The sequence below is a fragment of the Oppia nitens genome, unplaced genomic scaffold, assembly GCF_028296485.1.
Source record: "Oppia nitens isolate AA-2021 unplaced genomic scaffold, nextdenovo-longstitch-racon4-pilon3 scaffold8_pilon_pilon_pilon, whole genome shotgun sequence".
In the NCBI taxonomy this organism is placed as follows: domain Eukaryota; kingdom Metazoa; phylum Arthropoda; class Arachnida; order Sarcoptiformes; family Oppiidae; genus Oppia; species Oppia nitens.
The window spans coordinates 2,047,032-2,062,726 of NW_026533252.1; the positions used below are offsets into that span (position 1 = coordinate 2,047,032).

General features: G+C 25.9%; 1 protein-coding gene across 2 annotated transcripts; it reads left to right on the plus strand.

The window, feature by feature from the left end:
- Positions 1-3,140: 3,140 nt before the first annotated feature.
- On the plus strand, positions 3,141-15,487 carry LOC128964229 (pituitary homeobox 2-like). 2 transcript variants are annotated; one of them, XM_054310793.1, is made up of 3 exons: positions 3,141-3,576; positions 7,053-7,297; positions 14,819-15,487. In XM_054310793.1, the coding sequence occupies exons 1-3, from the start codon at positions 3,156-3,158 to the stop codon at positions 15,425-15,427; spliced, it is 1,275 nt and encodes a 424-aa protein (XP_054166768.1). In that variant the 5' UTR covers positions 3,141-3,155; the 3' UTR covers positions 15,428-15,487. The 2 variants fall into 2 exon arrangements, with proteins under 2 accessions (XP_054166768.1, XP_054166769.1); XM_054310794.1 differs by having other exon boundaries at positions 7,053-7,291.
- The last annotated feature ends 208 nt before the right edge of the window (positions 15,488-15,695 follow it).

The window sequence follows — 15,695 nt, forward strand, 5'->3', positions numbered from 1 at the left end:
TGATAGTAATCGACCAGTTTATGAGCACAGATAGTATAGCATCGACACCATTATAGTCACTGCCTTAGCGACTCAATCTCCAAGTCAAACGATTCACTTGTTTTTTATTTGTCTCTTAATTTACATATATTACTAAACTATTGATGCTTTTAATGAAAAAATATACTATTATTTGGTGATATATTTACTAAAATTATTATTAGTATTTTATTATAATTTTTATAATATATTTTATAAATTAGTACTAATAGTTATAAATTAATGATAATACTATAAATATAAATAAATAAAAATATATTCATATAATATAACAAATAATATTTTCTATCAGTCTTTTTATGTAAAAAAAATAATTTTAATAATTATTTGGTAATTATTTTTAGCATTAGACTAAATAAATTATAACACAACTGAATAACAGTATAAAATGCAGTATAATATATAATATATGTAACTTTATATAAATATATATCAAACTTATATTATCCTCATCTGGAGGGTTACTTAATCCCACTTCCCTAACGGTTAGGGAATGGCTATATATATATCCAAATATATATATATATATATATATATATATATATATATACAGCATATACTTATATATTAAGCATCTATACTACAGAATATACAGTATATATATATATTTTTCTGAGAGTGTCTCTCATTTTGGTATTTACTTTCTAAACACATATACACAGTATATACAGTATATGAGTGTTGTGTTTGTCTCCTATCTATCAGTTTTATGTATATTTTACTTCAATATATCTCTCGCATGATTTGATTCATTGCATTACTACCGCATCTACTATACACTACATCCCTGTCCTTTTCGTCGTCGTAACAATCATTTGTTGTATTGAGAGGAAGACATTTTGACGTATAATACAAGAGATAGTGTTTTTCGACCAACAAATGCATACAATTTGTGTGCCATTTATGGGCTCAGATGTTGTACTCAAATGACGGTTAAGGCGCTCATCATTTGATATGATAGCGATACTGATAGTGTCGGTCCATATCATCCCTCAGTGCTTCCCAATGAATATGTCTTATAAATTGCAAACCAATACCGAGAAACTATAATAACTATTCCCTCATTATAGAGCTTCAAATCATTTGTTTGTTTTATTTATAAAGATTACAATAAAATCAATATAATTTATTTATCATATTTATTTTATACCAAAATTAATAAAAATAATTCTAAAATTAGTTTATAAAGATATAAAACTAAATCTACGTTTTTAAATTTTTAATTAAAAAAAATTGTTTAAAAATTGTTTTATATAATATTGAATAAATTATTGATTTTGTAGAAATGTTTATATATTTATCTATTAATATATAAATTATATTCCATTATAAATAATATTATAAATAGTCACTTATGAATATTGAATTTAATTAATTTAAAAAACAAAATTACATATTATATCATTAGTATATATATATATACAGTAGTATAGTATTATGTAACACTTGAATGGTGTATATATATATGATATAAGACTGTATAATACAGTATATATAAGTAAAGCTATTAAGTTATGAGTATTGGTCGCACTTTTTTTTGAAGGCTTTACATTGCGTTTGACTTGCATTTGAAAATAGGATTACGGATTAAGGCCTCGTAAGTCCTATGATAGGACTAGTAAGGCCTGTGCTTGTTGTAAGGGAAGGTCATTTTGAGCCCAGTTCTCAAGTGGCTCACCGGCGGATTAACCGACCAAATGACACATACATTTGCCGTCTCTATTTCAATGGCAAACTTGTAGACACATAACTGTGTGTATATTATTGGTTTACTTGTGTATCATATAGTAGTAATGTTTGTCTCAGTTTCGACGCTACACTGGCTCAGGGATTGAGTCGTGAAATCGTCTAAAAAACCTAACTATTTGTTATTGTTCTGTAAAACTATTTGCTTGCTTTTAAAAAACAATTTTTAAAAAATATATCTAAAATATAATTATATAAACATATATATATAATTACAGTATATATCAAAATAATAATAAATATTGTGCTGTATTTATAAAATATATATATATCTAAAAATTATATGTATAGTGTAGTCATCATAAAAAACTCAAACATATAGTGTAGTGAAAGCCAGTCATATACTGTATGTATGTATATATTGATCGTCAAACTCGTAGCAAAAAAACGATGAGAAGAGAAGATAATGGAGAGAAAGACTGGAGAAAAAACATATATATTTGTATATTTGTATTTATGTGGATATTTGTATTTCTAAGTTAAATGTTTGGTTTAAAACCCATTTCCAGTGCACACACACACACACACACACACACACACACACACACACACACACACACACACACACAACACACAACTTTCTCTCTGTGCAAATGGTCTCTCCCGGTGTTGATGAGCACCGGTAGTAGTGTTTGTCTTAAGTATTTGTTTCTTCTTCTTTTGGATAGTGATGATGATACTGATTGTAGTACCGGTGCTCAAAACAGCGCCCATAAACTCATACGACTCCACCCAGCATTTGATTGTATTGGAGAATTGATTATGAATGTCAATGTTTCCAATGGAGTGGTAGGCGGTTCTCAAACCACCCTAAGCCAGAGACATGCCTATCCCCACAATCTCTAACAATAATACTCTATTGCATGACTTGTAGCACATAAGCAAACCACACGTACATCACATATCGACTCTCTTTTTACTGTCTAATCATAATCTCTAAGTTATACCATATTTGCGCTCAATTTTCGAGTTTTGCGTCAAATGAAAAGTATTTTTTTTTTAATTACAATATAAAAAAGTTTACTTTTATTTTATAAATATTGTATTATATATTATTTATGTGTATATTATATACTGTAATAACAAATATATATAGAGTTGACAAATAATTTTAATTTTGACGATTAATAAAAGTTGATGATATCATAAATGATATAAATTGTATTACAAAAATCCAATTGACTGTCAGATTCTCTCATTATGTGCTCCTAAAGAGGTCTCAATAATTCATTCATAAATACAATTGTTTGTTATATAAAGAAAAATAAATATTTTTTTTTAATTTGTGACCAAAAAATCTATTGAATCGGTATATCATATATTATAAGAATAAAGTGTAATAACAAAACCAAATAACAATTGCTTATCAAATGAAAATGATGGACACATTGACGGATCAGTTTAGTCTTCAAGACTTGGTGGCCGCCGCCAGTGTCACATCCCATCATCACCATAATCAGCCCCATCAGACACACCATCAACATCACCATAACGTACAGATACCCGACACGACAACTCATATGCAATCGTCAGGTGCCGTACAGCCGCACAACAATAGCCCGGTGTCGGCACTGACGGCTCCGTCATTTTCATCGCCACACCATCACGTGACTACACTACTGCCTCCGCCGAGCATGTCATCGATGAGCACACATCACCATCATCTGCATCACCTGAATCACGCCATGACGTCGGCCAACCAAATGGCCAGAACTGGCTTATTGACCACCAATGGTTCGGATCTGCCGTGTTCTACCACTTCCATACAGGACAATAACAAACATAAGAGAGGTATTTCCCACTTAAGCACCGATAATGATGTCTCAAACATGTCTTCAATGTTGTTGTTGTTGAAGACAATGTCGACACCGACTCTATTCAAAGTTTTTTTTAAGTAGTTTTCAGTGATTAGAGTCACGTCTCTTTCAAACTCTTTCTATTAAATATATAAATATTATATATTTATAAGTCATTTACTTTTATTTTTAATACAAATACAAAAAATACTTCAATAATATTAGTATTAATCATTATTTTCTCACAAATATATATATATATACATGTATTTGTGTTTTCATCCAAAATGTAATCTCAAAAAAGCATTTTTATATTTGATAGATAAAAAGTCATACAAATAAATAATAAAATACAAGTTATTCTGTATAGAGATATTACAAACATAAGTACTTCTATTGTTTTCATTAATATATCTATCAGTGATTTTTTGTATGTATTATTAATTAAGATATTATAAAGAATATAATATATTGTTTAGATATTTATTTAATATTTAATTTTTTGATATATTTATTTAGTAAAGTAATAGATTTATTGAGTCTTTTATTTATATTTTATGTTGAGTTATTAAGTTAAAGTCTTAACTTAAGTTATTAAGAAACTATAAGCTATGTTATGTGTTGTTACTATAATAACTATAATCCGTGTTTAATAATAGTTAATCTTATATAACTAAATCTATGTATATAATTATAAAATAATAGATATTAATTATAATACAAACATTAGCAAAAGTATGTGTTTGTATAAAATTAACTTTTATTTATTTTTTACACATTGTATGACTCAAAATACAAATCAAATTGAATTAGATTTCATATTAAAATAAGAAAAACATAATTTTTAAATTAAAATCAATTTTTCATTAGTTATAATAAATGGCAAACACTAAAAAATTATAGGCATTTATATTATAGTATAATAAGTAATTTATAAACACATTAGTATTAGATTATTATTTGAAATCAAAAATATTGTTCAAGTGTCTGTATAATGAAATAATAATAATTATTATTATTATTGTATTGAATATAAATTGAAATAATTATTGCTGTGGTGTTAATTAATGCCTTTCAAAACAGCAATTTCTGGCAAATTAATTTTGATATATAATATATAATTAACATTTTTCAAGTGAATTGCATTACACACTACAGTATAAAATACTATGATCTCTGATCTCCTATAATGACATTACATGTAAATTATGTGTCCAAATGACACTAACATTTCCCTATAAAATTGACGGCTAAACACACTCATGAAAAAGTAATGCCCGCTCTTAGTATTGACTAATTAATGGCAAAACAGTTATGTACTGTAGTTATACCTCGGGTTTAGACAGTATATACAGTATATGAACACATTATTTCAATTGATTTGTTTTTTTTTGTTGAAGTCCTGTCCTTGTGATAGACTCTCGGTTTACATTTGACTTAATTTTTTTTGTTTTAAATTTTGACTCAACAGTTAAGTCCAAATTTATGACCATCCGTTTCATACAAAAAAATAGACTTGAATTTTCGGCTTAATTTTTTCGGACACTCTTTTAATATTGTGAGGCCTAATGCCAACTCATTAAATATATTACGACAAATCCCTGTTCATTTCGATGGCTTTCCTAGTATTCACATAAAGTCAGACATATTATAGACCTCTCTTTTACAAAAAAGGGACAGACACTGACACACACTTGTCTTTATATATATATATGACACTTGTCTTATGTCTTACGCGCCTAATTAAGACCAGACATTACACTTTGTTCGGTCATATGAGCGCCTCTGACCCGTCTCCCAGTCCTCACTAACCACCTAATGATAAGGACAGTCATTAATACTAAAAAGCAAATTACTGTACAATCAATAGTAGCTCTCTCTCTCTCTCTCTCTCTCTCTCTCTCTCTCTCTCTCTSTGTGTGTGTGTGTGTGTGTGTGTGTGTCAAAAACCTCCCAATAATTACTAATGAGGTGTCAAATGAAATGTTCAGTTATTTTGTTATTTTCTCTGTCATTCAATAGGTTTGTAAACATAACATAACAGACATATCTTTCTAAAAACCATTGAATTTGTTTTCTCGGAAAATACAAAAGTCTTTCATTAATTTAATGGTTTTTTTGTTGACCACTGACTCTTAACTGTTAAAAAACTTGTTTTTAACAACTGATTAATTAAAATAAATTTTGGATTTCATTTGGGATCGCATTCTAAGAAAAATAAGACATCAAAACATTAAAAATATGTGTTAAAAACGAAATAAAATACACTATTAGTTGAAATATTTTTGTGGCGATTAGTTTTAAAGGCTATATAACCCATGTTTTGTATCAAACGATTAATTTTATTGACTAAAGTTGTTATGAAATGCAAACTCTTGAATGTCTTTCGGCAAATGCTTTAATACCCATATCTCGATCAATACCATACATACAGTATATATATATATATATATATATACAGTATATATATATCAACAAAATATATGTTTATTTAAAAAGACATTTTCATTTAACACTTGCCCTCTCAATGACAATATAAACAATATTAAATCATCATGCTCGTTTTGTTGTTACCATTGCAAATAAAATAACAGGCTCATTTTTTATTTATATAATATAAAAAAAGTAATATTGAACCACATAAAGTATTATAGGAATTTTCTGTGTGTTTACATGGTTTAAGTAATTTGAGATATACTATCCCTTAAATTGTGTGAAAAATGTATATATTGTACTAATTTTAAAGTGTTGTTAATTTTATGGTAAAAAATTATTTTTTATTTATAATAAAATTATTTTTTTACTTAAAATCATTTATATATTGTTTATTATAATCTGGTATCTGATATGTTGTGTTTGTGTCTGTATGAGTGAGTGTTTTATGACACCATTCCCATAGATATATAAACTACAATATTTTGTTGACCATATATTTGAGCCCATATTTTGTTGTTTTTGTTTTGAAATTTGTTTCTTCACTAAACTGAGAATTCTCTATAACTTTCTAATGATAAGACCCACAGCTTTAAGGGTTATATGAAAATCCATATGTATTACAAAAATCTTGTTTCAACAATACTATTGACCCACACATTGATAAAAAAAATTTTTTTTAAATTTTGTACATTTATATTTTATTTTTAATTATAATTATTTAAATATGTTTAAATTTAATTTTATTTAATTATCAATATTATTAAACTAGACTGTATATCGATTAAGATATATATATAAATTATTTTAATAACATATATTGATAATATAGAGCCAAAAATCCAAACTAATTTACATACAAAGTGTTTAATATATATATTATTTTTTAAAAATTATAAGTAAAATATGTTTGTTTATATATTAATAAATAATCTATAAATTACAAAAATATAATATATTTTGACAATTAATAGATTAATACAGTAGTTTTTATTTTGAAAATACTAATATTTTACAAACAAAAAAACTGATAAATAGATGCAGTGACGGCATCGGTGGAGAAGCCATCGCAAAGCGGAGCCGCAGCGGACAGTCAGGCGGATGGGAGTGATGTGGACGACCCGAAAAAGAAGAAAAGACAGCGCAGACAGAGGACACACTTTACGAGCCAACAGTTGCAGGAATTGGAGGCAACTTTCCAGAGGAACCGATACCCGGATATGTCTACGAGAGAAGAGATCGCTATGTGGACTAACCTAACGGAGGCCAGGGTTAGGGTAAGTGTATGAGAAAATATTTTTAACACATTTTTATAAAAATTAATTTAATTGTAGTTTAGTTTTTAATGAGATTTATGAGATATGAGATCAATAGTTGTATATTAATTAATTATTTATCCAATATATAAATGAGTGAATGTCTTATCTATACTCAGACGCCAAGTTTTAAATGCTTTATTTTAAAAAATATTTCAATATTTGTAGTAAATAATTGAATAAATTAATAGTATTATTTATTTATGTCAATATAATCAAATAATCATCAAATAACTAAAAATTATTAAATAAAAAAAATTAAAATATTTAAATTAGCTATCAATTGATAAAAATAAAAGATAACTCTCATAACAATCACAAGTGTTGTTGTGATAAAAATGTTTATTTAACAAACAAAATTAGTATAATATGCACCATAAATGATATTTTTATTAATTAAATACTGTATAATAAATTAAGTTTATATTATAACAACATACAGTGTAATAGTGAAAAAATGTGTTAAAAATTCCTTTACAATACTTTTTTTAATATTTTATTTGTTTATTTCACATTTGCTGTCAAAAGAGATTGATTTTTTATATGACTTAATGCTAATCTTAATGTGAAGTAATGCCAAACATCACAGTAATCGACATTTAAAAGAGAGTTAAATGTGAAGAAAATGTTTAAATGAAATAAAAATGAAAACATAATTTGGTTTTAATCTCAAGAAAAGTCTAATAAAAATACAAGAGATTCATAAATAAGTTTTTTATAGTGATTTTAGCGTTCAATTACTAGCCTTTATTAAGCATTAGTTGAATCGATTATTGTTGATCCCTATAAATACTCAAACAAATTGAGATAAACACTTATAAATATATATATAAATATATATATATATATATACTGTATATCTATAAGTAGTGTCTTATTAAAAGACAGTATATATGTATAGAGAAAACTATTGTTGAAAAAGTTTTTATAATCTAATATTTTTCTTCAAATGTCTAACTCTCTGTATTTACAGTACATTATGTGTGTTAAAACATAGCTTTAGTAGGTATAAGCCTCGGCCAAGCCTTGTATAGATAAAATACGGTATTATTGCTTCTACTACTAGTTGTATGAGTGACGGCTATATAGTATGTATGTATGTATATATGTATTACACTGCGTACTGTACGAGTATGGGGTAATGATATTAGATAACAATGCTCTGCAGATCATAAATATAAGGAAACACTGGTAGTTCTTTGAGTTTAGTTTTTAACAAAGAGAGAGAGAGAGAGAGAGAGAGAGAGAGAGAGAGAGAGCTCAGTTAGCAAATTCATTGTTCAAATATTTAATAATACATTCATTTATTATTTATGCTAACAATATACTGTAGCGGAGGTGTTATACCATATACATGTGATGGCCATAATTTATCACAAAATTTGAGAAAAATATTTATATATTTATTTGACGTTTAGGTAGTTGTTATGTGTGTGCATATAAGTTGTAGTGTATTGTACATAAAAGCACAGTTATGTTTGCTAAATGATATATGTGTTTAACACATATAATAAAACATTACTTAAACATTGGGACTCATAAATCATATAAAATTGAGATAATAATACTCTAATATAGTCTATACAATGCAAATATTATATATAAAATATCTATATTTATTTATAACAAGAAAATATACAGTAAATAATGCTTTTAACACTTGAGAGTCACAATTGATTAGTAACTTAATTGTTAAAAATATATCAATTTTTAAAATAAAAATATACAAAAATATAACATATGACACTATTAACTTGTTATTAATAATATATATGTATTACAAAATCAATATTTTATAAAATGCACTGATTTATACACAGGTAATATTAATTAGTATAAACACAATCCTGGTTATTGATATGATTAATATTAGATATAAAAAAGAAATGTTATTTAACTATACAATTGTTTGACTAATAAATTTATCGTTGAAATTGAAAAATCTTTTATATTATTTATATTATATTATTCATTATATTATATGATATGAATGAAGTGCTCTTCAAAGTGAACAAGAATTTCATATACAAACCTATTGTTCAGTTGAAGAGTGGTTTTATCAACAAAAATAAAAAGGCAAAGAATTTCAGAAGCATTTTGATAAAAAAATAGAGAGAGAGAGAGAGAGAGAGAGAGAGAGAGAGAGAGAGAGAGAGAGAGAGAGTATAGTTTTTTGTGCTAATAATTGATTGATAAATTGCAACAATTATTTACTGTAAAGATATGATCACTACTTTTTTGGGACATCTCGACGCCAAGTCGTCCACAATATATTTAAAAAATACTTGTATTTTTACTAATACTACTATACATATCTGCTGTACTGTAATACATAACTACTGTTTTTTGTGTGTGTTTTGTTTGTTTGTTAATCAGCAAACTTCAGTATTACTGTCTATATCATATATATATATACCTGCATTATACTGTATATACCGGTATAATCGTATAATACTTACAATACATGTATATAGTTATTAGAAAACTTATTATTAGTATTACGATATAGTTTAATGATAAAATTGCAAATATCTGTTGAATAATCAGCTAAATACTAAATAAAAAAGCTTTAGTAAATAAATAATATGAAATATTGTAATAATTGTATCAAATTTGGTTAAATTGTCGGTTGAATGGTTGAAAAAATTGAATGGTTTATAATCGACTAAATCATTAGTTTGTTAGATATATTTTTACTTTTTTTTTGACTAAAAGCTAATACAGTATTTGTATAATAAATAAAAACGATAGGCGCCTGAAAACAATTGTTTTTATCACTTGTGACTTATTTGGTGTGATTAGCAGCTAATATTAAATAGTTATTCAATATTTACATTAATGTATTGATTATTTCTAATAAATGATATGAATTTTTTAAGATTTTGTAACAGGATTTACATCATTGCCCACACTTTTGCCTATTTATGTATTTAAATATTATTATTATTATTATAACTGAAATCATAAGTCTTAATGATTTTCAAAGTTTTTATAATAAATATTTTGAAATTTATAATACTTTTTATTTATTTATAACTTCTTATTCTAATTGACAGTAAATATAAGAAATAACATTTTTGACATATTTTTATTGGCGACTATTAATCAATTTATTTAATTAAATAACAAACAATAAATTATTTTTTAGTTGTTATTATATTATTACTTTTATATACAGTAGTTAGTATTTATCTTAACTCATACTTTATTGGAAGTCATAAACATTTTTATTGCCTAATAATTACAGCATAATAAAAATAAAATGAGTGTGAGTTATAATGCCAAACACACACATAGTTTATATTATATTTATATACAGTATATTTATAATTATAATCAACAATAAAAAATTATATCTCTAGACCTCATAATTCATTAGCAACTCATCAATTATATTGTATATTATACAGTATACTATACAATATACAGTTGCGTTAAAATATATTTAGATATAGCCTAAAATATGTACAAAAATTAATATAAAGTTATGACTCCAATCAATCAACAGCTGAAATACAATATGCTTGAAATCAATGCCCAAACTTGACGGGTAGTCACCAGGAGTTTAGTTAAAGCCTGGAAATAGTGGTATATTTGGGAACAACTACTCTAATGCTTTAATATTGCATTCATTACATTATAATATTGTCAAACATACTGTATATACCGGTACCCCATTTATGACCATTTATTGCAGTGAATATTATTAGATAATAATTATATACATATTTATGTATACAATATACTAAATCATTCAATCAAATCAATTCAATATATTTATTACATTATATCATATTTGACAATATTATTGAATTTTGTTATTATTAGTGACATTAGGCATAATGTTTGTCGAGTCGTTGTTTCCTATTTTTGTTGGTCGCACACACAATGCCAGTGCCTCTCCTCCCTGTCCTTAATCCAGTTAAATGTGTTGAGTCTCATATCTGACTTATAAATCAATTCAAAAACAGTTATTATTTATTTATTATTATTATTACTATTATTATTATCACTGAATTTTATCAAAAATATAAATCGTGTTTTCCCTGCAATTTTAGGACCGTTTTTCTCACTAATGTGCTTATCTTAGTGTTATTTTTTCATATTTTTTTTAATTTTAGAAAAAATGCATTATATCATATAATTTTATCCTGTTTATTTATAAAATTGTAATTAAGTATTGTATATCAAATATATATATAAGCAAACATTTTATTTAATATTATTATTTAGTTTTGTACGTCAAGTAAACCAATTCATCATTTAGTAAACAGGGAAACCCTTATGAATAGGTTGGGGAAGAGTATATAAAAAGGGTTACAGTATTACCAATAACTGGCTAACCATTTATAATAAATATTTAATGAAAATAGGGTTATCTTTATTTAGATGACTCAATATTTTATTAAAATCATACAATTGCTTAATGAAGTTTTGATTAGTTTCCACTAATATTGTAAAATTACTTAGACTATCGCTATTTGTTAATATTTATCTAATTAATAATAATACTATACTTAACTATTTGTTAACTGTAAGCTATATAATTTATTTTTACTAAACTATATGATATTTTACAAATATAGTTTACCTTTTAAATATCAATATTCTTTATATTGAATATTTTATATATAATATGTAGAGATATTTTTTGAAAATTAACCAAAAAAATGATAAATGATAGCAAACATGTTAACACATATAGTATGTCATATACAGTACATATACTGTATAATATATTTATACAGTATATACTGTATATACCGAACCTCTTTATCTATGCGGGAATGTTAGACACATTGATAGTAACGATTAGACCGCCAAATAGTGTTACTATTGATGTTATACACTAAATATAAATGAGTAGTTCTGGTGTATTGGTCTCAACCAAAATGAAACTCTCATTTGAACAGATTGTGTGTCACTTTGTTTGCCAAAAATGTTAACTTAAATTATAAATAATGAATTTGTGAGTCCATTACATTTGTGACGATATATGCTGTTCATTGCTTTTAAACAGAAAGATAGACAGATAGATGAATAGACAGAGAGAGTCAATATATATAGATTGGGACCCAAAATGTTCACTTTATGCCCGACTCCCTGTTTTAAACGGCAAAAGTGTCACTCGTTTGCATCCCTGAGCTTTTCTGTCCTCACACATACACAAACACTGGTCTATCCTCTTGTTTATTATATGACAACACACACAGTGTGTCTCATTTTTATGTGTGCCATACATTTCCCCGGAGTATTTTATACTCATGAGATATTTTTGCTCATATCTCTCTCTCTCTCTCTCTCTCTCTCTCTCTCTCTCTCTCTCTCTCTCTCTCTCTCTCATTTGACATTACAATTCAGTGACAATTTTTATACTATAAAAATTGACATTTTTAGATTTTTTTATATCCTTATAGTTTTAATTTGTTGTAACTTTTATTATTATTCAAATATCTAATATTTAAAGAAAAGTATAAATGTTTTTTTTATTTATATACATTCAAATTTTTCTATTATTGAAGCATGTAAATTTAGTATTACTAATAAAAATCAAACATTTAAAAAAATAGTGTTACACCATTAATATGTTATTATGTAAGTTATAATACTGCATATGAATATTATATTAAAATTTTAAGGTTTTAATAGAGACTAACATTGCAAACATTAGAAATTGTTTTATATTTTATAGTTATTTATATAAAGTAACTTATATTCATATATATATAAGGGAACATTGTTGGCCCTAAAAAATGGGGAATATTTATACACAGTATATACTATATATATACAGCACTTTATACAATATATGTGCACAAAAAAGATTTATATATATTAGTATTTTATATTATAGGCTAAAGAGAGCGGGTGAGAGAGTAAGTGATATATATATATAATTTTGTTATGGTTCGCCTCAATGGTGATCATTAAATTGCTTCAACTAAACCATTATTAACATTATTTATGGCTCAATAATCAGCGATTGTATGGGAGAGAGACTGGGAGTTGTGAAGTCAATTCCCGACAATATATTTATATTTATTTTTATAAAATTGTCGGAATATTATTTATATTATTTTATATACAGTAATTGACAATAGTTTCACAAGTATTATGTTTCATTTTTTTAATGTCTTTAATTACAAATATATATATTTTTATAAATATTTACACTTTATTAGATTTTTAAAAATTTTAAGTTAATTTAATTATTACTTAAATTTACAAATTGTTTTTTAAAGCTTAAGCTTATGTCTAATTTCTTTAGCTATTAATTTATTTGTTAAATAAAATCAGTTATATATACAAATTTACAGATATATAGGTTTTTATTGTTTACATTACCTTTAATATAAGTAAAAATTATATTTTAAATATTATTTAATTGATTTTATTATCTTTGCAATTATGATCGCAATTTCAAACACATTTCATTAACTATACACATATTCTTGTTGTTATGATTTTAAATGTCAATCAATATAAATATATATATATAATATATATATATATTGTGATCACATAATAATGTCATTGCAAATCACGTAATGTTTTTTGGCGATAAAACCAATGTTTTATTTCAGACGCCTCAGTGTATGCCTTAACTCACGAACTCAGTCTAGAAATTTATATACGATTTTAAAGATTATAAACAAAATCATTATAATTGATTAATACTATAAAAATTGTAAATTTATAGTATACACTATATTGTATATAGTTTTGAATAATCGTAATAATAATAATTTTAATATGCATATCATAATAATAACAATAATTTATAATTAAATGTTTATTTTGACAATTTTTGCCAACTTATAAATAATTTATGTAATAGTTTTAGATTTTTATGTTTTTTAGTCTTAATTTTAATATATTATAGTAAAAATAAAGTCAATTATATTGCATTAATTCTAGTGCTGTTATAATCTTAATATAAAAATTTGGCTTATTTTTTAAAATCACAATAAAAAGCACTTTTTTATTTTTTATAATTTGCATGATATAGTAGTAGTTTCTCATTATTATTATAGAAATTGTGTCTCGTAGTTATATATATAAATTTATATATATTAACATTTTATTAACATTTTTTTACGTGAAAGCAATTATAGTAAAAATGAATATTTTATTTGATATGTCTGTTAATAACCAACTCATCTCCGCATATATACATATATTATATAAAAATAACATATAATAAGTTGAATCTATATTACCCTCGAGTGCTATAAATTTTCATTTCATTAGTACATTAGGCATAATAAAAGAATATCAATATTATTAACAAAAAATAATAATTTCTATCATTATTTTACATTACATTAGGTTATTATTACTGTTTTAAAGTTAAAGAAACTTTTGTTTGATTTTAATTATTAAACTTAGTATTTAATATTTTTGGTGATAAATATAATTAATTTTAGTTAAAAGTTTGTATTTATATATATTCAACAACAAAATTGATGAACTGTTGTGTGTTTGTAGGTATGGTTTAAGAACCGTCGGGCAAAATGGCGTAAACGAGAGCGCAATGCGGCGGCTGAGCTGAAGAACGGGTTTGGGTCTCAATTCAATGGTCTCATGCAATCACCGTTTGACGACACGACTGCCCTGTACTCTGGTTACGGCACATACAACAACTGGGCGTCCAAAGTGCCGTCGCCGTTGGGCGCCAAATCGTTTCCGTGGCCAAGTCTCAACTCGGTCAACGTCAATCCTCTGGCGGCCACCCAATCGGCGATGTCGTGCTTCAACACGAGTACCACAATGCCTAACGTCAACGCTGGCCTCCAGAACGTGTCCAATGCGTGTCCCTACGCGGGTACCACCGCCGCCACCTCTCCATACGTAACCGCATACCGAACCGCGACTGACCAGTGCTCTAATGCTATGTCTGCCTCCAGTATAGCAACACTTAGACTGAAAGCCAAACAACATTCGGTCACACCTTTCGGTACGATGTCGTCATACTCACCGATGTCTCCCCGACAGTCCAATACTGGTCTCAATCCCTGTCAATACGGGGTCACACCTATCAATAACATCAACAACAACAACAACAACACAAACAACTCGGACAGGACTTCCGTGTAAATGTTATTTTAAACTTAAATTTTATTTCAATTACAGTACACATACACACACACACATACACACACACACACACACACACAAACATAATATAGTTATATATTAAATATAAAGTAAGTTTATTAAAGAAAAAATTACATAAATAATTGTAAAAATTCATTAGTATTTTAGTATAGAAAGAAAAAAAATAATTTTCATTTTAATTTAGTTTTTAATTTTTTTCTAATGGCTACTATAAACATTCATTTTGTAAATTATAAATATTTTTTGC

Bases quoted from the DNA above. Each gene is read 5' to 3' on its own strand.
- LOC128964229 (XM_054310793.1), top strand. From the start codon at position 3,156: ATGAAAATGATGGACACATTGACGGATCAGTTTAGTCTTCAAGACTTG. The intron at 3,577-7,052 runs GTATTTCCCACT...ACTGATAAATAG, and splicing joins CAATAACAAACATAAGAGAG to ATGCAGTGACGGCATCGGTG. The intron at 7,298-14,818 runs GTATGAGAAAAT...GTGTGTTTGTAG, and splicing joins AGGCCAGGGTTAGGGTAAGT to GTATGGTTTAAGAACCGTCG.